Source organism: Oryctolagus cuniculus, chromosome 14 (assembly GCF_051225735.1).
Source record: "Oryctolagus cuniculus isolate XC-2025 breed Fujian yellow rabbit chromosome 14, ASM5122573v1, whole genome shotgun sequence".
NCBI classification, from domain to species: Eukaryota; Metazoa; Chordata; class Mammalia; order Lagomorpha; family Leporidae; genus Oryctolagus; species Oryctolagus cuniculus.
In genome coordinates, this window is record NC_142880.1 from 97,209,765 (window position 1) to 97,236,439 (window position 26,675).

Genomic DNA, 26,675 nt, shown 5'->3' on the forward strand with positions numbered 1-26,675 from the left:
ACATCACAGTGAGACACAGCCTTGCTCCACCTTCACCGAGGAGCTGAGATGCCAACTGGGGGCCAGAGTTCCAGAGTGCATGTCCCAGACGGGTGTGAGACACAGAGTGTGCATCTCAGGTGAGTGTGAGACCAGAGTGTGCGACACAGAGTGTGCGTCTCAGGAGGGCATGAGACCCAGTGTGTGTGATACAGGCAGGTGTGAGACCCAGAGTGCACGTCCCCGGCGGGTGTGTGACACAGAGTGTGTGAGACACAGAGTGTGTGTCTCAGGAGAGTATGAGACCCAGAGTGTGTGTGACACAGAGTGCATGTCTCAGGTGGGTGTGACACACAGAGTGTGTGTGTGACACAGAGTGCATGTCTCAGGAGAGTATGAGACCCAGAGTGTGTGTGACACAGAGTGCATGTCTCAGGTGGGTGTGAGACAGAGTGTGTGTGACACAGAGTGCATGTCTCAGGTGGGTGTGAGACACAGAGTGTGTGTGTGACACAGAGTGTGTGTCTCAGGAGAGTATGAGACCCAGAGTGTGTGTGACACAGAGTGCATGTCTCAGGTGGGTGTGAGACAGAGTGTGTGTGACACAGAGTGCATGTCTCAGGTGGGTGTGAGACACAGAGTGTGTGTGTGACACAGAGTGCATGTCTCAGGAGAGTATGAGACCCAGAGTGTGTGTCTCAGGTGGGTATGTGACAGAGTATGTGACCCAGGCAGGTGTGAGACCCACACGGTGTATCACAGGAGGGTGTGAGACCAGAGTGTGCGTCTCGGGGGAGTGTGAGACCCAGAGCTGGATGCAGTCCCCCCTGCACCTCGTGCACACTCCCAGCAGCACTGTGTTCACAGTCTTGGAAAGCAAAAGGGGACAACTGTGTGGCCTCACAGCCACCAGGACACACTCTCCACGCCCGACGCTCAGAAGAGGCCTGTGAAACTGACACCAGCAAACATGGATCTGGAGTGTAACTTTGCTTTTAATGCGTTTCTGAGGGTGTGGGCGAGAAGGTGCTGAGTGGCAGGCTGGCGACCCACGTGGCTACTTGAGGAGCTTTGCCACGTTCAGGCTGGGCACCATGATCTCCTTGAAGATGGGCACGTAGTTGGGGTTGGCCTGCGTGGGGCCCTGCTCCAGCGTTTCTATGATGGTCTGCTTCATGTCCCGGCTAGCGTCCCCCCGCATGGCCAGGAGAGCGCCAATGTGGTCATCTCTGTAGGGGAGAAGATGTCAGCCCACACGTGCCCCTCACCGTCTCCGGCCCCCACGGGTGGATGTGGACAGCTGTGAGCAGCAGGCGCCCGTCCCCCACTGTGCTCCTCCCCACCTCCACGGCAGACAGCTTTCGAATGCTGCTTCTCCAAGTCTCGGTTTAAAAGCTGCCAGTGTAAAACGGAGACCCCAGAGGACCCAGGATCCTGGCTCTTCCCACCTCGCAGAGCGTAGCAGTAAGAGGAGAAGCTGAGGCCTTGGAGGTACCCACTGAGCTCCACAACACAACATGGCCCCTTGGGAAGGCAACAGGTGCCTGGGACAGGATCACAAAGGCTCGGTCCATGGGCGGGGGCGTGGACCTGCCCGCTCCCTTAGCCTGACACTGGGGACTCTGAATATTGTGTCCATGGGAATAGCACGGCATGAGACCCACACGAGGTTCCTACAGTCACTGGCTCAGCCCACTCCCATGGCCCATGCTGCTGTGACACGCCCATAGCTTCTGCCCACTCAGGCTGGCGTGGCTGAGCCACATGCAGCTGTGTGGACCTGGGCCAAGGGTCCTGCCAGCAGGACGCAGCAGGGGCCTGCTCAGCCGGCCCCAAAACTTGGTCTGCTGTGCCTTTGCCAGCCCCCTCCACCAGCAGGCCCAGCCTTCACCTCTGGATCCCGAGAGCCAGGAGGTGGTGCACGTGCTCCGGCAGGCGCCGCGCCGCGCGTACCTGATGTCGGGGTACTTGCTGACCAGGGTCGACACCTCCAAGTAGAGCAGGGACGGGTCAGTCAGCTTGATCACTTCAGCAACGGCCACGATGGTGTCACAATGTCCATCCACGTCCTCACCGAACCCCTGGACAGCAGCGGGGACCCGGAGAGTGGCCTCAGCTCCATCAGCCAGCTGCAGGTGCAGGTGCTGTTCTGGCCAGCACCGCACCTTCCTCTTGTGTGAAAATCCCTCACGATCCACCCCGAGAGCCAGGGCTTTCCTTGCAGGGCCGGGGCTGGGGTGAGGGGTGCCTGTCACACCTGTGCCTGGCTTCAGTCAGGTCAGAGGTTCGTGACCAGCCTGGCACAGAAACAAGATGGGACGGGGTGGGGGGCAGGAGGGGGGGTCAGGGAAGGCACTCAAAGAGCAGGGCCCCTGAGGTAATTCAGTCACTCTCCAACCACAGGGCTGGGCAGGATCTGAACCCAGACCACCTGGGTCACTCCCGACACTCACAGAAGCCAGCTTCCGGAACAGGAAACGCAGCTGCTCCGCCTCCCTCACCATCTTCTCAGCGCCCTCTTTGCGTTCCTCGGGGCTGCGGAAGGAGATCCGCTTCTGCATGACGGCCCGCAGGTACTCCACCACCACGCGCCGGTGCGCCTCCGCCGTCATCCTCTGCAGGGAAGCACAGTCAGCCGGACGCCCAGCCGGCCAGCTGTCCCGCCTGCTCCTGGGCGCCACCGCGGGCCGGTGTAGTGTGAGTACCACTATGCCAAATAAGCACAGCGGCAGTTTTGTTACCAACCCGTGGACACCTCTAACGGGGTCACTGCAAGCACAGAGGCCCAGGGCTGAGCGGGGAGACCTCCAGGGTACCCAGCGTGTGGACGCCGATGCTCAGAACAAAGAGCCCAGGTTTGACGTCATCGTTATGGGCACGAGAAAGCTGCCATGCACGCCAGCCCAGCACCAGCTTTATGAAACCTGCTTCAGGTCTCCTGACCCCCTCCTCAGCCCCCCGCCCCGCAACTGTCTCTGAGCTATGACCCCTCGGCAGAGCGGCTGGACGGTGTGGGGCTTGACAGGACAGAGGTGTGTGCAGGGGCACGAGCCTGCTGTTCTTTGGGGTTGATGACAGCCACACCTCAAGCACTGGCAGGACCTCTGGGGGAAGAGGAGCCCCAAGCCCGAGTACTGGGGAGGTTTCCAGAGGAGAAGCCAAGGGGGAAGGCCAGGAAGGCGGCGCAGGAACACAAGTGGGCATGACTGAGCCCATCGGGACACACAGGTGTTGGTCAGCCGTCCCTCAACTGTGGATCGACAATGTGACAGCTGACATCACATTGGGATCCCAGCTGCGTCCACTCTGTTGTGGCCTGAGCAAGCGTGAGAAGGCTGCCCTGACATGAACTGAGACCCACGCCAACCGCTGTCCTGAGGGTGCGGCTTCATAGCAAAGCAAGGAGACCCCAGGGCCCTGAAGAAGACCGACAGCACCGGCAGCTGCTGGCAGCCGGAAGAGGCACCCTTCCCTTAGCTCCCAGAATCCCCTGTCCAACATGAGCTCAAACCCCATCTCAACGGACAGCATAGCGCAAGACAGAAGCGGCCCAGACACCAGTCAACGCATCTAGTGTCCAGATACGGAAGGTCCAAAATACAAAAGCAAAAAGATACAAAACTGACCAGGTAAGCCTAAAATTAAACAACCATAGTTTTCAGGAAGAGAAACACGATTGTTGAGACGTGAACTAACGGAAGCAGGGCTCTGATTCAGGCCAGGTCATCCCGGCAGTCGGCTTAATCTTCAGGCTCCTGGGGAAGGAAGATTCCCCAAGACACACCGATAGGACCGTAAAAAATGGGGTGAATTTGACTCCACTAAAATCAAGGGTGTCGTTCCTCAGGGGAAGCTATGCTAGAAGCTGTCTCGGTCCACTCAGCTGCCATGAACAAGGACGCAGACCAGGGCTCCGTGGCAGAGACCTGTGCCACACTGTGCAGGTGGAATCCAAGACCCAGGGGTGGGCAGGGCTGGCCCCTGCCAAGGCCTCTCCTAGGTGTGCAGACGCTGTCCTCTCCCTGTGTCCTGAGGGCCCTGTGCACGTCTGCACCCTAACCTCCTCTTCTCACACGGACACCAGAGCCCAGCACCACCCACACAGTCCTCTGTAAAGTCACGCCCTGAGACACCAGGCCAGGACTCTAGACAGGAATTCTGGGACGGGGGCCAGCCCAGGACAGAGACACACAAGCAGGAGGAGCAAGATGCGACTCAGAGCCAACCAGGACCCCAACCTACAAGAGACTACAAACCCAGATGGCCCAGCACAAATGCGGGACTGTGACGGAGCTCAGGACAGAGGGCTCCAGGTGAACCCAGTAGGGAGAGGGGGTGACTGCGGAACAAGATGCTGATGGGGGAGGGGCCTTCGCTCGATGCTGGGGGTGCGCAGCCTGGCCCAACCCCTCTGGATGCAGGGCAGACTCCCCAAGCCCACCGCCAGGCCTCAGCTGGGAGAGGGCCGAGGACCAGGGATGGGGGACGGCCAGGAAGTCGGCCTCTGGCCACAACCTCCTCGGCTCAGGGAGGTGTGGACACGCACGAGGGCCACTGTGAGTGTATGGACACGGCTCTGGGCTTGCGGCTAAGGAGGACACACAGCAGACAAGTAGCCACGGAGGAAGTCAGAACCCCGGGAAGGGGCACTGGCCACACCGCGTTCTCCATCTGGTGTTTCCCTGGCCTTCTGTTGACTGCACTTCTAGGCTAGCTGACAGCGAAACACCACCCACACCAGCAAACAGATGGCCAAAGCCCCCTCAGGGCAGAGGGGGCACTACACCCACTCAGAAACCTCAGGGACTTCCCACACCGTGGAGGAGCAGGGGCTTCCAGTCCCCAGACGACGTGGGAAGAGGGGTCCGCCCTACGTCAGCACATCAGATCGCCACACGCGCGAGGAGAAAGCCAGCGAGAGACACTCGGAGGAAAATCACAGGCCATGTCCCACACGCACATCTGGGTGAAAGAGAGAATCCCCAACAAAACACGAGGAGCAGACCCACCAAGCACGGAGCAGTAAGAAACCCCCATGACTCGGGTGAACTCGTCTCAGAAACACAAAGGTCACTGACAGCAGAAAACCCTTTACACGTAGTTCACGGCCTTGGCTGACACCGGAGAGACTCCAACAGACGGAGAAGCCCATTAGTAAAACTCAACGCCAGGTCCTGGCTAAAAACAAACCCAAACCACACACGCGCTCCTGTCAGGAAGAGACGGGTGCTCTCCTGGTCAGAGGAGAGGTGTCCAGGACAGCCTCCCCCTTATCACATTAATGTCAGGAAAGAAAGAGACGTCGGGACACAAAGGAAAGGACATGAACAGCTCCCATCTGCCAACATTCCTCACAGTCCTCTGTAAAATACGAGACGTAAGACACACAAGGTCTGCCACGCGAGGAGGGCGAGGCCGCCTCTGGGGGAGGGGTCCCCTGCCGGTGTGACGCGCTCTTGGGAAGCCACGGCCACCACGCACCGATCACCAACCTGCAGACAGCTCGGAGCTCCTGCCTCCTCTGGCTGCGTGCATTCCTAGTTCTTACCTGTGCTGGCCTCAGAACAACCCGCCCTGCCTAAAAGGGAATCCTAGGACCAGGGGCAGCTGGTCCCATGCCTGGCGCTGTCCCCTACAAGGGACCGCCTCAGCCCAACTCCAAGCAGGGAGGAGCTCTGGGCATGACCAAAGCAGAATGTAACACCCACGTACACAACACACAGTGCACCCTCCATGCAACGAGCACACAGCCCACACCACATGCATACGTGGCCATACACATGCATACACATACATGTGCACACATGTGTACACATATTCCCACACTCAATGTATACAACACACACATTTCACACATGCAAAAACATACAATATACACAAGCCTCACACATCCTACACATACACACCACACACATTAAAGACACATTTCTACACCACGCATGCAGTGTGCATACACGTCACACACCACGGCCTCCCTTTCCTCCTGGGTCTCTTGCTTGGACCCCTCACCCCTGGCACCAGGCCACCAACCAGCGTCCAGGAAGGAGGACCACTCAGGGATCTGGCCCCTCTCTGTCCTCATGGGCCCACTTGGGGCCCAAGGCCTCTGAAGACATTTGCTGGGTGTGGAGTGACCCAGGGTGCACCAGTGCACACTCACCCACAGCACAGGAGTGAGCACCCTCATCACAGGTCCCATGCTCACGGCCAGTCTTGGCTGGCCTGGGAGTGGGGGAGGGGGTGTGACTCCTGGGTTTCTTGTCCCTGCGCTTGCCCAGGACAAGGGCCACAACAACCGCACTTGTCACTCGGCAAGGCGTTCTCCCGGGCTTGCTTTCGCTGGCCGTGACTGTTGGCGGAGGCCTCTGGCTGCCGTGATGAGTCCAATCAAGTTCAGTCAATTTACCACCTCTGGATCTCCCTGTGGGGCTCCTTTCTAAAAGCGAGGAGTTGGAAGAATTTCCCTTAAAATCAGGAGTTGGGCCGTGCTGGGTGTCCCAGCCAGTGTGGGGACAGGGAAGACAGGGCGGTGGTGACCACCAGCAATGAAAACGGCACACAACGCCCTCGCACACAGAGGCTACGGCTGTCCATGTGGAGTGAAAGAAGCTAGACAGATGGACAGAGGGCTGGGCATACACGGAAGCTATCAAACCACCTGGATTTCCATCAGCCAGACACAGGCAGCTGGACGTCCGTTCTCCTGCTGCACGCACTCGCCCCGCTCATGACACCGACAGCCCAGCTCAGAGGGCCTGGGTCAGGTCCCGCCCCCGCCTTCCCAGCCAGCTTCCCACAATGCACCTGGGAGGAAGCAGGCTTTGCCACTCATAGGGGAGACTCAGAAGGAGCTCCTGGCTCCCAGCTTCAGCCTGGCCCGGCCTCGGCTTTTGGAGACATCTGGGGAGTAAAGAGCAGATGGAAGCTCTCTCTGTTGCTCTGCCTTTTAACTAAATAAAAACTAAACTTTTTTTTTAAGTTAAAACTCCTTTTAAAAGATTTATTTAGTGAAAAGGCAGAGTTGGCAGGGAGTAGACAGCGAGAAAGGTTTTCCATCTGCTGGTTCACTCCCCAAATGGCTGCAACAGCAGGAGCTGGGCTGATCCAAAGCCAGGAGCCAGGAGCTTCTTTCGGGTCTCCTACATGGGTGCAGGGGCCAAGCACTTGGGCAATCTTCCACTGCCTTCCCAGGCTCATTAGCAGGGAGTTAGATGGAAAATGGAACAGCCGGGACTCAAACTGGTGTGCATATGGGATGCCAGCGGTTTTACCCACTATGCCACAGCACTAGCCCCCAAACGTAAAACTTAAGAGTAGCAACGACTGTAAGAAAAGATGCCCGAGACATGGGTAAGGAGAAGACACAGCACCTGGTGTGGGGGTAGGAGGGGAGGCAGCCAGACAGGCTCTGCAGGTGCATGCAGTCCCTCCAGCCCACTGACCATGGGCTCTGGCCACTGCAGAGTGGACAGGCCAGCAACCTGAGCGTGCACTGGAGGGGTCTGAGAAGGGCTTGCAGCCCCCAGTGCTGGGCCCTCTTGCCCAGGGAAGACAAGTGGGCAGGTGAGCTGTGCCTCAGGTGAGTGGTGCCCCCTGGAGGTCAGGTGAGCGGTGCCTCAGTGCTCACTGACGCCCCCCACAGCCTTCTTGGAGACACTGGTTCCAGTGAACCCACATTCTTACCTTTTTATATGGCTTTTTGATTTTGGCAAAATCGTTGAAATAGTCTTCCACGGTGACACAGATGATGTCCACGGCGTTTGACCCCAGAAGCCACTTCTTCGTCATGAGCTCATTCAGATGTTGCTGCAAGCACATCACAGGAACAACGCCCATGGGACCGTGCACCCAGGAGGGGGTCACGGCCGTGTGCCTCTGCCAGGCCCACTGATGACCGCGACACACACTCGTCACCTGCAGATGCGCTGCACGTGCACTACCTGCAACCACTGGGACGGGCTCCCCTAAACCACGCGTGAGACGTGTAGCTCTGTGTACGACATCAGATATGGAGTCCTGTGTGTGCTGAGCTTCATTCCATGGCTCAGACACCTACATGTTCACACTCCAGTTTACCAGCTAGATTCTCTACTGAAGGACACTGAAACGTCCTCATGTTTTCAACTGTACGCAGTGCGGCAGGGAATCTGCACATTTCTGCTGGTGAAATTCCTAAAGCCGAATTCCTCAGTCCACAGTGCACCAACCAGAACTCTGAGAACCAGACTTCCGAACTGCTCCCCCAAGCTCCCCGACGCAGCGCCACACCTCTGTTCTCTGCCCTCAGCCACAGAGCTGCTCCCGCTCCAGCAACAGACGACGTTCAGCCTGCACCGGCCCCTGCTCCTCGGTCAGGACACTGGTGCTCCCCTTCCCAGGAAGTGTCCACGCAAGGCCTGTGTTAACTGCTGTCATGCTGTCTTGCTAATAAGCTTTCTGACATTCTCTCAAAGGCAAACACTTTCTTTCTCTTCAGCCACTTGTGAGGAAGCTCTTACACTGCCACAGCACGCCCACCACGTGACACTGGAACCACGCAGCACCCAAGCTCCCTTCCAGCAGGACCCAAGCGAGGGTGCCCGGCATACACCTAAGTGATACTGAGCCCCTCTACGTGTGCAGGAAACCCACCGGCTCACGTATGTGAGGCCTCTGAGTCAGTGACAGGTCACGTGACGCCTGTGCTGTTTTCACACAGCTGTGCAGTCTGGTGTGGGGACAGCTTCTCCACGCTTGTTCCTACTCTGCATGCACCGAGTTGCTCACGGCTTCAGTGCTTCCTGGGGGTCTCTGCCGAGGGCGCACCCCAGACACAGACACCCTCCAACACTGAGTACGAGTGCAGTGTACAGGTCAGTACACACAGTGTCCACCTGGACAGTTTACGGTGTGCCTCCTACACCTGCGCCCAAGGGAATCACCCACCTCCAGGTCCAGGAAGACCTCCTCCAGAAGGCTGCCACAGCCCTCCTTTGCAATGGCGTCTAATATCCCGTCCATGTTGGGTTGGCTGGGGGCCATGCCCTCCTCCACTTCGTTCTTTAAATACTTCTTTTTTAAGCTCACGATGGATTCTCTGCAAGGAAACATTTCAGGCTCAAGGAGGTGGCTGCGCACTGTGGCCGCTTTGTCCCGTTCCACACGACACTCACTTGAACGTCTGGCAGTTGTTGATGACTGCGATCATGTACTGGACGTAGCAGTGCGGCTGCTGCCGGTTCCTCAGGTGCTCCTCCTTATACAGCTGTGCCTCTTCCCGGTACCTACAGACGCACAGCCCAGGCAAGAGTCTCATCAAGCAAGGACAGCCAACAGCCATTCCCAACACCGCGCTGACTCTGTCTGGTGCAACAACCCCACGTCCCCAGCAACAAACCAGATTCAATTCTGTACCAGGTATGGAAACATGGTTCTATATTCTGATACCCTGATCATGAAGATACCTGATTACAGGGACTTCAGGAAGCATTATCTTATTTTATCTTACACACAATTCACCTAGAAACTCATAGAACAGCATCAATGTAAGGTAAGATGTCCCTTGGGACCGGCGCTGTGGCGCAGCAGGTTAACGCCCTGGCCTGAAGCACTGGCATCCCATATGGGCGCCGGTTGGGTTGGAGACCCGGCTGCTTCTCTTCCGATCCTTGGGCCCCTGCACTTGCATAGGAGACCTGGAGGAGGCTCCTAACTCCTGGCTTCAAATCGGCACAGCTCCAGCCATTGCAGCCAACTGGGGAGTGAACCATCGGATGGAAGATCCCTCTCTCTCTCTCTCGCTCCTGCCTCTCCTGTGTAAGTCTTTCAAATAAAATAAATCTTCAAAAATCATTTTAAAAAAGGTAAGATGTTCCTTTCCAAAACTGCCTCAGAAGAAGTCATATTTAAATAAATTAGACTTAAAATGTCAAGGCCAAGACAGCATGCACTTTGCTTTCAGGCCTGCTGTGGAGACCCCTGGGCCTACACAGTACACGTGTGGGCTGTGTTCACGCTGCACACCGGCAATGGACAAGCACCCACTCCGCTCTGTCCAAGCATGGCTCCGGTGGCTGAACAACCGCGGATGGTCTGGGAACGTTTGTCTTACAGACGATCCCACTGCACACGCATTCTGACCTCTGATGAGGGGGCTAACTTGGCCAGGACCTCTGGAGGAACCGTCTCAGGGAACTTGAGCCCCATCCCCATGGGTGGATGGATGTTGGATGGGGAGTCTGGGTGAGAGGCCTGGTCGTCAGCCCTTGAGCCCTCGGCATGACAGGCGGATTCTAAGTCTCCTGACAGACTGCAATGGGGAGCCCAGGTCAATAAACAGACCAGCAGGGCCCCAAGAAGCCTCAGAGCTGCCTGCTGGTCTCAGGCAGCTGGCAGTGTGAGGGCCAGCACTCCAGGAGACTTATCTGCCCACCTCCCACAAACCACCGACTTGGTGGCGGGAGCCCTCATGGCCACCTGCAGCATAGACCTGCTGGTTCCATGTGACACACAGCCAGGAAATGTCAGAGACAACTGGGAAGTGTGAGCCGACAGCACTGCTTTGAGAGGTCTGGGATGCACCTGGAAGGTCTTCAGCAGAGAAAGGAGAGGGAGAGAGGATGGTGGGAGTGGAGAGGTCAGGCGAGGGTGGCTGCAGATCCCAGCTGACAGACACAGGCTCTTCCACGCCTCCCTACTGCTGTACAGGGCTGAGATCTGCTCTGCCAACAGCTTAGAAGAGAGCAGCACGCTGGGCACAGCCCACCTCGAGCTCCGTCCAGGCCCAGTTCTGCCAGGGGCAGCCCTGGAGGGGAGTTACTGCCTCAGCTGGCATAGCTGTCCCCCCGTCCCCAGCGGTTCACTCTCAGAACACATCACTGCTGAGGGTGAGGCCCGGAGGGAGAGTGCACCCCACCCTAACGGCAGCCTTAGGAGAGCCACTGTGGGTGCAGAGGGGCTTTCTCAGAGCCTCTGGGCTTAAACTATCCTTGGATCACAGATGCCTGCTCTTAACTGTAACACATCACTTCTACACTGCACAGGGGCAAAGACGCGTACCTGCTTAGGAAAGAGTTCATCTGCTGCAGACACAGAACCAGCACCTTGGTTTTCAAGTCCTCACTTATCTGAGCAGCAACTTGAAGATTCTGTTCAAACATCTAAAATCAGAAGGTGTGAGCACTGACGTAACCAGTGGAGTGCAGGCTTCCCAGTACCCACAAACCTCAGCCGCTACTGCACATTCAGAGAAAAACCCAACTACCTCAAAAATAGCACACGCTACTTGTCCACGTGCTGACGTGAGGGCTGACGGGGACCGTCCAGGAGGCGATGCTGGGCCACGGGCCAGGGGCTGGGCTGCACAGCCTACGCCCCCAGGGCTCCAGTTGCACATGCCTCTCATGGCAGCTCCAAAACACAGGGGAGGTGAGGACAGTGCCACGCGAGAGGCCCCGTGCCCAGCAGCCCGCACTCCTGCCTGCGGTTCAAACTGCTCTGAGCAGGCAGAGCTCCCTGCCCCACGCCTGCCCCTTCAGCAACGCCACTCAAGCAAGAGGCAAGTGCAAGGGAGCAACACGTGAGGTGGCCGGCACCAGAAAGCCGCCAGTGGTGAGAGGACGGGGGGTCTGACCCCAGCATGGGACCAAAGTAAAAGTGCAGGAAGCGACTGACACTAGTGCTCCCCACTCAGTGCACAGCACTTCTGAGGACGCCTCGGCATCGACAGGCCTGGGCACCACAGAAGCAGCTCAGGTCCGCCACGAGTAACAGGGGTGCACCGGTTCTAAGTCAGGAGTAACAGGGGTGTACCGTGTTCTAAGTCAGGAGTAACAGGGGTGTACCGTGTTCTAAGTCAGGAGTAACAGGGGGTGCACCGTGTTCTAAGTCAGGAGTAACAGGGGGTGCACCGGTTCTAAGTCAGGAGTAACAGGGGGTGCACCGTGTTCTAAGTCACGAGTAACAGGGGATGCACCGGGTTCTAAGTCAGGAGTAACAGGGGTGCACCGTGTTCTAAGTCAGGAGTTACAGGGGGTACATCATGTTCTAAGTCAGGAGTTACAGGGGGTACACCGGGTTCTAAGTCAGGAGTAACAGGGGATGCACCGGGTTCTAAGTCAGGAGTAACAGGGGTGCACCGGTTCTAAGTCACGAGTAACAGGGGTGCACCGGTTCTAAGTCAGGAGTAACAGGGGTGCACCGGTTCTAAGTCACGAGTAACAGGGGTGCACTGTGTTCTAAGTCAGGAGTAACAGGGGGTGCACCGTGTTCTAAGTCAGGAGTAACAGGGGTGCACCGGTTCTAAGTCAGGAGTAACAGGGGTGCACCGGTTCTAAGTCACGAGTAACAGGGGTGCACCCATGTTCTAAGTCAGGAGTTACAGGGGGTGTACCGTGTTCTAAGTCAGGAGTAACAGGGGTGCACCGTGTTCTAAGTCAGGAGTAACGGGAGGTGCACCATGTTCTAAGTCAGGAGTAACAGGGGGTGCTCCCAATTCTAAGTCAGGAGTAACAGGGGGTGTACCCGTGTTCTAAGTCAGGAGTTACAGGGGGTGCACCGTGTTCTAAGTCAGGAGTAACGGGGGGTGCACCGGGTTCTAAGTCAGTAGTTACAGAGGGTGCACCCGGGTTCTAAGTCAGGAGTAACAGGGGGTGCACCGTGTTCTAAGTCAGGAGTAACAGGGGGTACACCGTGTTCTAAGTCACGAGTAACAGGGGTGCACCCAGGTTCTAAGTCAGGAGTGACAGGGGGTGCACCGTGTTCTAAGTCAGGAGTAACAGGGGTGCACCGTGTTCTAAGTCAGGAGTAACGGGGGGTGCACCATGTTCTAAGTCAGGAGTAACAGGGGGTGCTCCCAATTCTAAGTCAGGAGTAACGGGGGGTGCACCGGGTTCTAAGTCAGTAGTTACAGAGGGTGCACCCGGGTTCTAAGTCAGGAGTAACAGGGGGTGCACCGTGTTCTAAGTCAGGAGTAACAGGGGGTACACCGTGTTCTAAGTCACGAGTAACAGGGGTGCACCCAGGTTCTAAGTCAGGAGTGACAGGGGGTGCACCGTGTTCTAAGTCAGGAGTAACAGGGGGTGCACCGTGTTCTAAGTCAGGAGTAACTGTGGTGTATCGTGTTCTAAGTCACGAGTAACAGGGGGTACACAGGTTCTAAGTCAGGAGTAACAGGGGTGTACTGTGGTCTAGGTCAGGAGTAACAGGGGTGCACCGTGTTCTAAGTCAGGAGTAACAGGGGGTGCACCCGGGTTCTAAGTCAGGAGCAACAGGGGTGCACCGGGTTCTAAGTCAGGAGCAACAGGGGGTGCATCCGGGTTCTAAGTTAGGCGTAACAGGGGTGCACCGTGTTCTAAGTCAGGAGTAATAGGGAGTGCACCATGTTCTAAGTCAGGAGTAACAGTGTGTGCACCCGTGTTCTAAGTCAGGAGTAACAGGGGGTACACCCAGGTTCTAGGTCAGGAGTAACAGGGGTGCACCATGTTCTAAGTCAGGAGTAACGGGGTGCACCCAGGTTCTAAGTCAGGAGTAACAGGGGTGCACCCAGGTTCTAAGTCAGGAGTAACCGGGGTGCACCCAGGTTCTAAGTCAGGAGTAACGGGGGTGCACCGTGTTCTAAGTCAGGAGTAACCCAGAGATGAGAAAACCATGAAGACCTCCTGTAAGACTACGAGGCGAGTGCAGTCCTGGGGGGCACTGGGCGGGGACAGGACTCGTGCACGTGTCTCCATGCTTTCTAAGAAAGATCAGGTGTACTGCATCTGTGTGTGATCCCATGGATCCCACTGACCACCCAAGACCGCACCTGGAAGACGATGGCAGGGAGTGTGGTCTGGTAGTACCCGTCCTGGTCAGCTTCGGGCTCCGTCTCTTTGCTCCAGTCTTTCTTGTCTGTTTCTAGAGCCTTCCGCAGCCAGGCAATGATGTTTGACTAGAAGAGGTTCAATACCATGGAGGAGAGCAGAGCTCTGAGTCCCGCCCAGAGTTCTGCAGCCGTGAGCAGCTGCACAGACCAGACCGTACGTCACAAAGCCCTGCTCCCCGGACCCTAGCACAGCCTCCACGGACTAGGAGCCTTGCATACGGCCATCCCACTGGAGGACAGGAGCCTTGCGTACGGCCATCCCACTGGAGGACAGGGCCAGGCAGCAGACAGCAGGCACCGGTCAGGCTGGGCACATCCAGGCCCAGACCCAGCAGCCACATCAGCTCAATCCCCCCAGAAGACACGGCCTCCACTCCTAGGACCCCAGCACCAGAAGGCCGTCTCGTCTTGTGTGAACAGCACTGAGGAGGTGGGTCTGCGCCTGGTGCTGGACGCGTGTACACTGTCTGTATGCACGGGGCACCCACAGCTGATCCGGGCCTTCACAAGAGCCCACAGACACTGACACAGCCCTGTGCGCTCCCTGTCTCTGGCCATGTGGTCCCTGCACTGCCCTGGGACTCTGCCCGCAAGAACACATCACCAGGGGCTGGACCAATGGGGTCTGCCCAACCCTGGACTGTGAATCTCTGGAACCGCGAGCCAAAGCAAGCGCCTTTGCTTCAGAAAGAAGCCTGAAGAGGGTATCTCCTTGTAGCCATCGAAAGTTCACTCATACTTTGGTCACACCCTTTCCGAGGAAGCAGAACCCAACCCTGTCTAACTGGAAGACTGCCTGTGGTCAGCCGGCTACAGCCGCACCTGCCCACTGGTCCCCTAACTGCCACCCTCACTGGGACTCAGAACTAGGCATCTGGCAGGCACCACTGTATGTGGCATGGACGTCAGGTCTCGCCAGCCTGCAGGGGTACAGCCCCACTCCAGGGACAGAGAATGGACCGCTCTCCCGGCCACTTCAAGTCCTAGACAGAGCCAAGGTGGCAGAGCACACCTGGGAGGGACATGCCAAGCCTTCTCTCTCACCCTACCTTCTTTTGCCCCTAAGGCTGGCCACGCCCAGTGGACACAGCGGTGGGACTGTTGCCAGGCTCTACTCACAGTGAGAGTTGACATGTACGTGTCCAGCAGCTCAGAGACCACATCTGGAGAAAGTAAAGGCTCCAGGGCGTGCACGTCCACTTCCGGGGCCAGCTCTGCGTTTCCCATCATCTCTGCACTGCAGTGAAACCAGGAAGGGGAATGCTGGGTCACAAGGGACACAGAACACTCTTGGCTGAGTCTAGGAGCGCGATTCCTTCTGACACACGAGTCCACCACCCTGGACGCGGTGCAGTCACCATTCGGGCACGACAGGGGCCTTGTGGGCAGACCCGAGGGAGGAGGCATCACATATTGGTGCATGTCCAAGTCACTCTAACCCAGCCCTCGGCCTCACAGGGGCCAGGGGCTCAAACGCCAGACAGAGCCCCGTGCAAGCGAGCCGTCTGTTCACTCATGCAAGTGCTGGGTCAGCACGTCCTACTGAGTAAGAAGATAAAAAGTGCTGCAATTTGGACGCAGAGCCACCAGTTTCTGCAGGAGCACAACTGGGCATGATGGACTAAAAGCAAGCCAGCAAGAGTTAAGTGAAGTCATGCGCAGCCCACTGTGCTGTGGCCTGGGAAAGCAGAAGATGGCCCAAGTCTCTGGGCCCCTGCACCCACGTAGCAGACCCAGAAGAAGCTCCTGGCTTTGGATCAGTGCAGCTCCAGCCGTTGTGGCCAATTGGGGAGATAACCATCGGATGGAAGACCTTTCTCTCTCTCTCTCTCTTTCTGCCTCTCCTCTCTGTGTAACTCTGACTTGCAAATAAATAAATCATAAAAAAAAAGAAGTCTCATCACAAACAGTCATGAGTATGTGGCAGTGCTCTTAGAAGTCTGTGGTCTTCGGGCGGGCGCTGTGACGTAGTGGGAAAGCTGCCGCCCTCAGTGCTGGCATCCCACATGGGCACTGGTTCAAGTCTCCGCTGCTCCACTTCTGATCCAGCTCTCTGCTATGGCTTGGGAAAGCAGTGGAGATGGCCCAGTGCTAGGGCCCCTGCACCCACGGGGAGACCCAGAGGAAGCTCCTGGCTCCTGGCTTTGGACAGACCCAGCTCCGGCTGTTCTGGCCATTTAGGGAGTGAACCAGCGGATGGAAGACTGGTCTCTCTCACTCTCTCTCTGCTTCTCTGTAACCCTGCCATTCAAATAAAAATAGATAAATTTTTAAAACAAACAAACAAAAAACAACAGAAGAGAAGTCTGCGGTGTGGAGGTGCAGAAATCTCGTGTGCAAGCCACACTCCCTACACATGCACTCAGACCCTGAGTGACGGACATTAACGCCTGGGCCACGGTCTGCGAGGGGTCCAAGCACTTGCAGAGAATTCTGCAAGCACGAGGGGCTGCTCACTTAGCCCAGGTTATCTCTGCCTCGAGAACCTCCAGTGAGGGCTAGGGAGCAGCTCAACTGCCCTGACACAGTCCACCAGGCTGCCACAGGCCTTCCAGGGACACACGGTGCTGACAGCGTAGGCAGTGGGAACGTGAGTGACACAAGCAAACACCCACAACCTAGCGGCCAGAGCTCCGGCAAGGCCCAGAGCCCGGGCTGGAACCCTGCTCCCCACTCGCTGGCTGTGTGAACCTGAACCCTCCCTTCCTCAGAAACTGGAAGCGGATGGTGGCCATCTCACCAGCTGGTGCCTGGTGCAAGTCCCAGCAGCTCCTGGGGCAGGTGTGCTCGCGTCAAATGGGAAAGAACACTCCTGCCCCGCGGTGCTGCTGGGAGGAGCACCCGGCACATGGTGAGCACAGAGAGCGAGCCCGACGCTGCACCTGCTCGACAGAGACTGGACGGCAAGAGCAGGGTCCCACAGACAGGCAGCACTGAAACCACAGGCTGGTCCTGACCCCAAGGAAGTCCCCTCAGGCGCACCAGCAAGCTACGCTCTGCCTGCAGCAGAGAGCCAACAGACTCGCCGGAGACTGCCCCGGCCGTGCGGAGCGGCTTTACCTGGCGTAGGTGTTCAGCACCCAGGTCAGCAGGCTCACGATCTCACTGGCTTCCAGGTCTTCCGCCGCGAGCTCCTGCATGCGTGTGCTCAGGGCCTGGTGGTACATGCCCAGGAGATTCTTGAAGATCTCGTAATGGGGAGGAAAACACTGAACCATCAGGTTTTTGGCCACGATGAGGTCGTCCAGGACGTACTTCCTTATGATCTCCAGGTGGCGGACCAGCCACATCTTGTCCGACTCCCGGGTGTCTGCCTGTGTGCCCTCGATTCTGGTGGTCACGGTTCTGTCCAAGATGGCAAACATTTTCTCTTTCCAATTTTTGGGCCTCCCGGGAGGAACAAAGCCGGTTTGCTTTTTGCGGTCAAGTATACGCCTGTCAATTTTTTCTTCCCTCTCGATGATCCTGACCACAGACACCAGCAAGGTGGGGTCTCGGCGGACGGTGACCAGTGACCTCTGCAGCACCATCCACAGCTGCTTGGCCAGCTCGTCGGAGAGCGCCTGCGTGCTGCCGAAGTAGCCGTGGATGAGGGTCATGTCGCGCGTGTTGCCACTGTCCATGCGGTACTGCTCGTACATCAGCCCGTCCCGCGAGCACTCCAGCTCCATCAGCTTGCGGTGTGCCTGCAGGAGCGCCCCCTGCTCAATCAGGTCCTGGGTCTCCCTCACAATCTCGGGCACTGGGGAACAGACACAAGACCACACCATGAAGAAACGCACCCAAGGGGTGGGCAGGGTCTGGGCAGGCGAGCACCCTCTCCCCAGAGAGACAGCGGTACCGGCAGGCCCCACCTGATGTGCACTACATGGGAACTGCACAATCTCATCCAGGCTTCTGCCTGCCAGAGGAGGCCCGGGTGCTACACTGCCTTCACAGGAGGAGCGACCCACCCTCACCGCCAGCCTCGGGACAGGCAGCCTGCACTCCACTGGCAGGAGACAATGGAGGGGGTAGAGGGCCAAGAAAAATCCCACGCTCTAAACACCCAGGATCTGTTCTGGGAGTGCCCCTCACTCTCCTGCTAAACTGACTTCCAGGGCATTAAAAGGGTCAGGCCCCCTACTACCCTGCTTTGAAGCCAGACAAAGATGTTCCGAATAGAAAGTCACTGGGCATGCCCAGGACAAGGCAAGGCTCAGAAGACCTGGGAGGAGCTCAGCACACAGCCAGCCTGCAGCAGCCCAGAGGCAAAGAGTGAAACCAGCACACCCTGGAAAGGCAGACGGGACTCCAGGGTTTCCACACTGTTAAATTCCATGTCCAGTTTGGGCAAAAATCGTAAGACATACGAAGAAGGAGGAAAATACACCCAAAGGAAAAAGTAAATTCTCTCCCGGAAGACCTGATGCAGAACTCCTAGTCAAAAGCTTTGCAACGAGTTTAAAGATGCTCGAGAACTAAAAAGAGACACAGAGAAAGTAAAGAAAGCGTTATGGACTGGCGCCGTGGCTCAGCAGGTTGAGCCGCTGCCAGTTCGAGTCCCAGCTGCTCCACTTTCAATCCAGGTCCCTGCTAATGCACCTGGGAAAGCAGCAGAGGATGGCCCAAGTGCTTGGGCCCCTGCACTAGCATGGGAGACCCAGATAAAACTAGTGGTTTCTGGCTTCTGCCTGGCCCAGCCCAGGCTGATGCACCATTTGGGGAGTGAACCAGCGGATGGAAGACCTCTTGCTCTCTAACTCTGCCTTTTAAATAAATAAAATAAATCGTAAAAAAAAGTGATATAAAACTAAAAGGAATGTCAAAAAAGAGAAAACCCAAAAAGAAACTGATACTGAAAAAAAGTGCACTAAGGAATTCAAAGAGAGACTTGAGCAGGCAGAAGAAGAATCCACAGACAGACTGAAGCAAAGTGAACAGAGCACAAGGAAGCCCGGGCAGCTGCACACAGACCGACATACGCACAGCAGGAATCCCGGGAAGCAGGGGAACTAACTCTGGGATGGGCCAAGCCAGTCAGGAGCTAGGAACTGCGGAGTTTCAGATGATGAGCCGGAACACAGGCATTCACCCCACGAATGCCACTGGCCAGCTCCAGCCTAGGGTTCAACTAGTAACGTAACAATCAAGGATGTGCCCTACAAATCACTGCAGGACAAGCAGGCACGAGGAAGGGAGGTAAGTGCCGTGGGACATATTTATCGTGGGAGAGAAGTCCCAGCTGCTGCTGGCTCACCTTCTGTGTCCTTGAAGCATGGTAAGGAGTTTTCCGAAGAGCAGTCTCCAATAACACCCCAAACCTTACGCTTACGGCAGCCACACCCGTTCAGGCAGGCAGCCACACTCGTTCAGGCAGGCGTGCCTTCACAAGGACCACAGCCCTGTCCGGCGGCCAGGAGGCGGTGGCCTCACTGCGAACACTTGGGCAGTATCCACTACGAGAAGTTCTAGCTGGGTCTCCTACACGGGCGGCAGGGGCCCAGCCAACTGCGCAGTCATCCGCTGCTTTCTGATGATGGGTGCGGATGTCTCGACCCAGCTTAACCCACTGACCCACGATGCCGGCCCCATGACACCTGACGCGGCAACGGTTTCTTGGGGGAGACACCAAAGGCACAGGCAGCAAAAGAAAAAATAAACCGGATTTTATGAAAAATTTAAAACTTTGTGCATCAAGGGGTAACCCACAGAGTGGGAGAAGTAGCACTATCTGATAAAGGATTAATATGCAGAATATTCAGAAAACACCTTACACTCAACGACAACAAAATAACCTGATTCAAAAACTGGCAACAGGGCTGGGCGTCTGGCCTCAGTGTGAAGACGCCCGCAGCTCACACAGCAGTGCCTGGGTGTGAGCTCCACCTCTGGCTCCTGGCTCCAGCATCCTACTACTGCAGACACTGGGGAGCACCAGGCCACGGTCAGACAGCTGGGTCCCCAGCACCCACGCGGGAGCCCTGGACTTGTGACCATTCGCTAGCTTCAGCCCGGCCCATTAGGGAGGGAACCGGCAGAGAAAAGGTCTTTCTCCCTGTCTGTCTCTCTGCCTTTCAAATAAACAAAATAAAAATTAAAACCAGAAGTACATAAAATGCAGCAATCCCACTCCTGAGTATGTTTCTGAAAGAACTGAGACATCTGCAAAGCCACGTTCACAGCACTACTGACAACAGCAATCCAGACACAGAAGCAACCCCAGTGTTCATCAATAGACGGCAGCCGCCAAGGCCGCGTATTTATAAAACAACCCCAGTCAGCCTGGAAGGGGGAAGCAATTCTCACCAAACTAAGTGAATCACACCAGACACAAAGACAAACGCCGTGTGGTCCCACGTACACCTGAGGTGCACACAGCAGTCACATCCCGTGAGACACGAGGCAGAAAGGCAGGTGTTGGGGCTGGGGGAGTTCCTGCGTCACGGGTACAGCTTTTCACGTGTGCAAGGACAACAGCAGCGTGTGCTTACAACTACCACGCACACACCTACAGCCACCGAGGTGTGAGCTCTGTCACACGCGGCCTAACAGGACCAAGGGGCCTGTGTCCACAGCTACGCCCGAGGACTTCCAGGCACGAGGGAACCACAGGCCACAGGTTCCCAGTGGAAATCCACGCTAACAGGAACGTGTGCACGCGACAGGGCCCTCTGTTCATCAAGTGAAGAGAATCATTTCAACAGCTGGGGATGAACGAATCCCAGCGACTAACTCTGGTCACGAGGCGCTAGTCTCACAGGAAGATGCAGTCAGGCAACAGGAGGTTACAGGAGCAGCAAGATGGACGAGGACAGCGCCAGCTGAGTACCACCAGGGCAGTTCAGGTGTGGGGCCTCTGCTCCAACTTCAGGCAGTCAACAGCCACCGAGAGGAGCGGCTTCCCAAGCACCTGCTGTGAACGTGACAGTTGGGACGACGTAAGAAGTGATAGGTTCTGTGCCACCAAAGGATGGGCACACACAGGGGGACAGTGACGGGCTCAGCCAGGCTGTAGCTCCAGGCACAAGTAGACGCCAGGGGAGGCTGGGCTACACAGACCAAGGTATGCCATGGGTGTGGGCACCATACCAACCACACATGACTTCAGGACCTGGGCACTTTGGCCTCAGTGTTCAGACAGTAGCTATGATGCTGTGGAGCACAGCCAAGCAGCCATGGCCAGCACGGAGCCAAGTGGGGAGGAAGCTGGAATCCCAGGGCACTGGGCAGACCTTGACTCCTGACCTGGCACTGTGGGGACGGAGCAGAAAGAAGACTTTGGTGCAAGATGTTTGAGGGAGACAGGTAAGGAGTCCGACCACGCCAAGGCTGCTGCTTGGGGGGTCTGAAGCACATCGGGGACGCTGGCAGGTGATGGAGGGGAAAGACATGTTCTGGGGGCCTAAGACCAGGTCACATCCCCGCGAGTGGGGAGGTGTGTGAGCACAAATGCCAGGAGCCACCACCCAGGTGCACCTGACACTGCTCCAGGCCAGGCTGCTGAGCCCGAGGCTCCTGCTCACCAGGTACTGAGAGAGACCACTCTGAAAGCGTCGCCCCGCCCTGCCATGCACAGCTCCACCAGGCCCCTGCTCCGCAGGCCCGTGCGCCGCTGCTCCCCCAGCTCCCTCACACAGCCCACAGCCCACAAGGACACTGTTCCAACACTGCTCACTCAGCTCTGGGCCTCCCTGCAGAGCCAGGGCCGTCAGTGCCAGAAGAAACTGAGCAGGTGGGACACAGGCTCACTGCCCACTCCGACAGGTCTCCAAAACGCCTCGAGTAACGGCCGGGGTGTGAACATGGGCAGTGGGCAGCCCACGACCGCCAGGCCCCGCCGCCGGCCAGGGCACCTGAGAAGATGTTCTTGAGGTTCTCCACGGCGGCGGCCAGCTGGCTATGCTGCACCACAGCGTCCTTCACGTCCTTGAGGCTCTCGATGGTGTTGATGCTCTGCCTCCAGTCCTTGCTGACGTCGGCCAGCGCCTGCTGGATGTCCTTGACATCGCTCAGTGCGTTGTGGAGCTGGCTCAAGCCCGTGCGCACCCCGTCCAGCTGTGACTGGATCGCAGCCTAAGGGAGACAGTGTGCAGGTGAGCAGAGCCAGAGACAGCCACCAGCTGCATCCCAACGAGCAAACCTTCCCCAGGATGGCCAAGTTCAGAAGATGCATCTCAGCAGCAAGAGATAGTTCCCATCCAGAAAAAGGAATCAAGTGGACAGAGATTTACTCAGATCGCTTCTTTTCTCACTGCTGCCTTGGGACGGAACAACGATGCCTCTGAAAGCTCTGACAAGAAATCTTCCCGAGAGCCCTGTCCTGCCTCGCCACCTGATGACAACGGACACCTCCTGGGCCTGCCTCGGGCCCTCGCCACCTCTTAAATGACCTCCTTAGAGGGACATCACCCGGGTATCTCCCACCTTTCCAACAGAGCTTCCTGAGGTACAGGAAACTAGCAGACTTCTTCCTCAGCTGGGGCTCCCACCACTCACCTGGGCCCAGACTCGATGCAAGGGTGGTGGACCCCACACTGAACTGGCACATCGGGGTGTGGGCTCTCGTGCTGGGCCAGCCAGAGCAGCACAGCCACGGGGAGGGCCGTGCAGGAGCCATGGCCGGGGATGGGGAAGGGAGGGACCAGCCAGGAACAACATTCACCGGGAGTCTATGTCACACCTAGAAACAGGCATCCATAGTCACAACAACCCCTCAAGGTCTCTAAGTCACTATGACGACTGTTAGTCCCACACTTTTTTTTTGGACAGGCAGAGTTAGACAGTGAGAGAGAGAAAAAGGTCTTCCTTTTCCGTTGGTTCACCCCCCAAATGACCGCTACTGCTGGCACGCTGCACCAATCCAAAGCCAGGAGCCAGGTGCTTCTCCTGGTCTCCCATGGGGTGCAGGGCCCAAGCACTTGGGCCATCCTCCATTGCCTTCCTGGGCCACAGCAGAGAGCTGGACTGGAAGGGAAGCAACCGGGACAGAATCTGGCACCCCAACCGGGACTAGGACCTGGGGTGCTGGCACCGCAGGCGGAGGATTAGCCAAGTGAGCCGCGGCGCCGGCCAAGTCCCACACATTTTGACAGCAGATAAAAGCTCAGGCTAGAAACACAGCAGGTCCAAACTGTTTTTCCAGTTAACAGGAAGCCGCTGTTTCAGAGCAGTGCAGGGGGCTCTGGGTGCCTGGCTGGGACACGAACGAGCCCACCCTGGCTCGCTGACAGCCCTCCTGTCTCCAAGTGGAGCGCAAGCTCACTGCCCTGCCCGTGTGAGCTGGCTCTCCTCAAGGCCCTCTCTCAGGTCCTGCACGGCTCGGGTGGGTGGCAGCCAGGCAGGCCGTGGTTCTAACCTGCTATGACTACACTGAATGTGCCTATTTCAATAAAACCTTGCCTGCTCAGATCAGTCAGGCTGAAAGCCAATCTAAACCATAAAATACCTTTTCTGTCTCACTCCCACACACACTTTGTGAACCTGTCCAGGGGCCAGTGTCATGGAGCAGTGGGTTACGAGATGCCGGCTCGCCACACAAGCAGCTGCTCGAGTCCCAGCCGCTCCACTTCCAATGCAGCTTCCTGCCAACATGCCCGGGAAGGCCGCGGAGGATGCCCAAGACCTTGGGCCCCTGCACCCACGTGGGAGACCCAGACGAAGCTCCTGGCTCCAGCCTGCCTCCATCCTAGCTGTTGCTGCCATTTGGGGGGGAACCAGGATATGAAAGAGCTCGCTCTCTCCCCCTCCCTGTAACTCTGCCTTTCAAATAAATAAATCAATCTTAAAAAAAAAAAAAGGTGTGTAGCTCTTCCTCCTGACTCCTGGCACGCTCAGCCCGGCAGGACCAGGACCTGGTTTCTCCTGCGAATCTGCTGACTGGGAGGAGCCCAGCTCTGCCTCGTCCTCGTCCTCAGAAAGTCCAGCTGAGCAAACTCACTGTGACACTGTCAGGCAGGAACCCAAGTTCAAAATAAATGACTGTCCCGCCCAGAGTGCAGCAGGTGCGGCCGCCTACCTTCAGCCTGGCCTCCACGGAGGCCTTCTTCCGAGCCTCTCTTCGGCGGTACTGCTGCACTTTGTCCAGCTGGTCCGGGCGCTGAAGCATGCCAGCTACCCGCTGCACGGCCGTTGCCACAGCCTCGCGGTCGGTCTCCTTCATGGTCCACGAGAGGGCACAGTCCCCACGCCTGTCATTCCAGGGGCACTGACTGTACAAGAGAGACAGGGTTAGGAAGGTGGAGACACGGGCACCGAGCACGTCCCCAGCCAGCTGGCCATGTGGGCACTGAGCACGCCCCCAGCCAGCTGACCACGTGGGCACAGAGCATGTCCCCCAGCCAGCTGACCACGTGGGCACAGAGCACGTCCCTACCCAGCTGACCATGTGGGCACTGAGCACTCCCCCTATAGCCAGCTGACCACAAGGGCACTGAACACCCCCAGTCGACTGACCATCTGGGGCCATATGAGAGGTGTCTGAGACCGCAAGTAAACTAGAAAGAAAGCGTAACCAGGCTCATGAACCCCCTGACTCAAATTCAGGGATTTTTTTTTTTAAGATTTATTTATTTATTTCAAAGTCTGAGCTACACAGAGAGAGAAGAGGCAGAGAGAGAGAGAGAGAGAGAGAGGTCTTCCATCTGATGGTTCACTCCCCAGATGGCCGCAACGGCTGGATCTGAAGCCAGGAGCCAGGAGCTTCTTCCGGGTCTCCCACATGGATGTAGGGGCCCAAGGACTTGAGCCATCCTCCACTGCTTTCCCAGGCCACAGCAGAGAGCTAGATCGGAAGAAGAGCAGCCGGGACTAGAACCGGCACCAATATGGGATGCTGGTGCTTTAGGCCAGGGCGTTAACCCACTGCACCACAGCGCCGGCCCCTCAGGGATGGTTTTACATTACATGTAGAAACCCCTGTTGGGGCCGGCACTGTGGTGTAGCGCATAAAGCTGCTGCCTGCAATGCCGGCATCCCACATGGGCGCCGGCTCCAGTCCCGGCTGCTCCACTTCTGATCCAGCTTCCGCTATGGCCTGGGAAAGCAGTAGAACATGGCCCAAGTCCTTGGGCCCCTGCACCCATGTGGGAGACCCGGAAGAAGCTCCTGGCTCCTGGCTTCAAATTAGCACAGCTCCGACTGTAGTGGCTGGTTGAGGAGTGAACCAGCGGTGGAAGACCCCTCTCTCTCTCTGCCTCTCCTCTCAATGTGTAACTCTTTCAAATAAATAAATAAATCTTAATAAAAAAGAAAAAGGAAGAAAGAAACCCCTGTGCACGAGAAAGCAAGCGCGCGCACCAGTCCCTGTGCGTGAACCTGCACACGTCAGCCCGAGGCCCTGCGGCGCCCCTGACAGGAGCCTTCTCGCCAGCCCAGGGCCGCGCACAACTGCCCCAGAGGGCGAGCACGCACCCAGGGCCACCCTGCAAATCACCACGCACAACTCCATCCCCTGCATTTCACAGCCCTGACAGAGGGTGGGGAGGGCAGGGGACGCGGCACAGGCGCTGACCCAGCTCCCCCGCCAGCGGCCCCAGCTCCAGCACTACCCCCACCACGGCCACCTCTGCCGGGCTTTCTCATTCCCATTCCCGGCTCTCAGGAGAACGTGCGGGTCTCTTCTCTTTCAGAGGCGGCACTGCAACCGCTACCCTCTTCTCCTCCCCTGGTTACGAAATCAAACCACATACAACGACGCATGGGAGCTACGGACACGCCAGAGGCAGCCGCGTCCCCCCGCCCCCCCAGGCGCCCTCTCCTGCCGGCTCGGTGGCCCCCGCTGCTCCCTGCATTGCTTCAGTACGCAGAGCGCGGCTTTGCACACGACCATGTTCCCGCTGACACGGGACCCTCATCTTGATGACCACAGCCAAGACGCTGGCAGCGTGCCCTGAGCCCGGCCGCACTGGCCCTCAGCACCCTTCCTGGGTGCAGGGCAGCGGAGGGCTCGCCTCTGAACAGACGGGGAAAGCAGGAGGCTCACCAGGGACCGCACAGGGTGCGCCAGTCTCCCCAGGCCAGACGGGAACTCCTAGGGCCCCAGAGACCCTGAGGAACCTCCACAGCCCTCCCACACCGGCATCGGGGAGGCACCGATGGGCTGAGGAGTCAGATGGGCAGACACCACGGGGTGACACCTGTGCTCGGGAGCGACCCGCGGGGGTGACTCCCGGGCCAGGGGGCGACGCCCCGGGGGTGACACCGTGCCCGGGGACGACCCGCGGGAGTGACACTCAGGCCGGGGACGAAACGCGGGGGTGACACTCAGGCCGGGGGATGACCCGCAGGGGTGACACTCAGGCAGGGGGACGACCCGCGGGGGTGACACTCAGGCCGGGGTATGACCCGCGGGGGGGACACCCGGGCCGGGGGACGACCCGCAGGGGTGACAGGCAGGGGGACGATCCGTGGGGGTGACACCCGCACTGGTGGACGACCCACGGGGCTAACACCCGGCCAGGGGACGACCCGCGGGGGTGACACTCAGGCCGGGGTATGACCCGCGCGGGGTGACACCCGGCTGAAGAGACTCCCGAGCCGAGAGGACACAGCGAGGCGGACACCGCACCGCGGCCCAGACGGCCTCGGGGAGCCCCGCCCTCGGGCCCCGCCCCGGCCGCCGCTCATCCCGCGGACGCCCAAGGACAACGGCGGCAGGGTCGGCGGCCACCACCCAGCGGACCGCAAGCCTTCGGACCCCACAACGCCTCACCGCCCGCGCCGCCGCTGCCGCTGCAGCCGCCGCCGCCGCTGCAGCCGCCGCCCGCTCCCGGGCCCGACAGGAAGTGGACGCTGAAGGGCACTTCCGCTTCCGGCGACGCAGGTGGCGGGCGGGGCCTGGCCAGTGGGCGGGCCTTCGGGACGGCAAGACCGT

The 26,675-nt window shown here is 58.0% G+C and overlaps 1 protein-coding gene across 1 annotated transcript; it reads right to left on the minus strand.

Annotated features, from left to right (window-relative positions):
• Window positions 1–956: 956 nt before the first annotated feature.
• Window positions 957–26,647, minus strand: EXOC3 (exocyst complex component 3). The gene is made up of 13 exons (XM_070056959.2): window positions 26,514–26,647; window positions 23,820–24,012; window positions 21,658–21,877; window positions 16,883–17,564; window positions 14,942–15,059; window positions 13,763–13,888; window positions 11,017–11,117; window positions 9,132–9,242; window positions 8,905–9,055; window positions 7,663–7,785; window positions 2,433–2,594; window positions 1,933–2,060; window positions 957–1,208 (listed from the first exon to the last, which is right to left on the minus strand). Exons 2-13 carry the CDS (start codon window positions 23,961–23,963, stop codon window positions 1,037–1,039), a joined length of 2,238 nt encoding a protein of 745 aa, XP_069913060.2. The 5' UTR covers window positions 23,964–24,012; window positions 26,514–26,647; the 3' UTR covers window positions 957–1,036.
• Window positions 26,648–26,675: the final 28 nt, after the last annotated feature.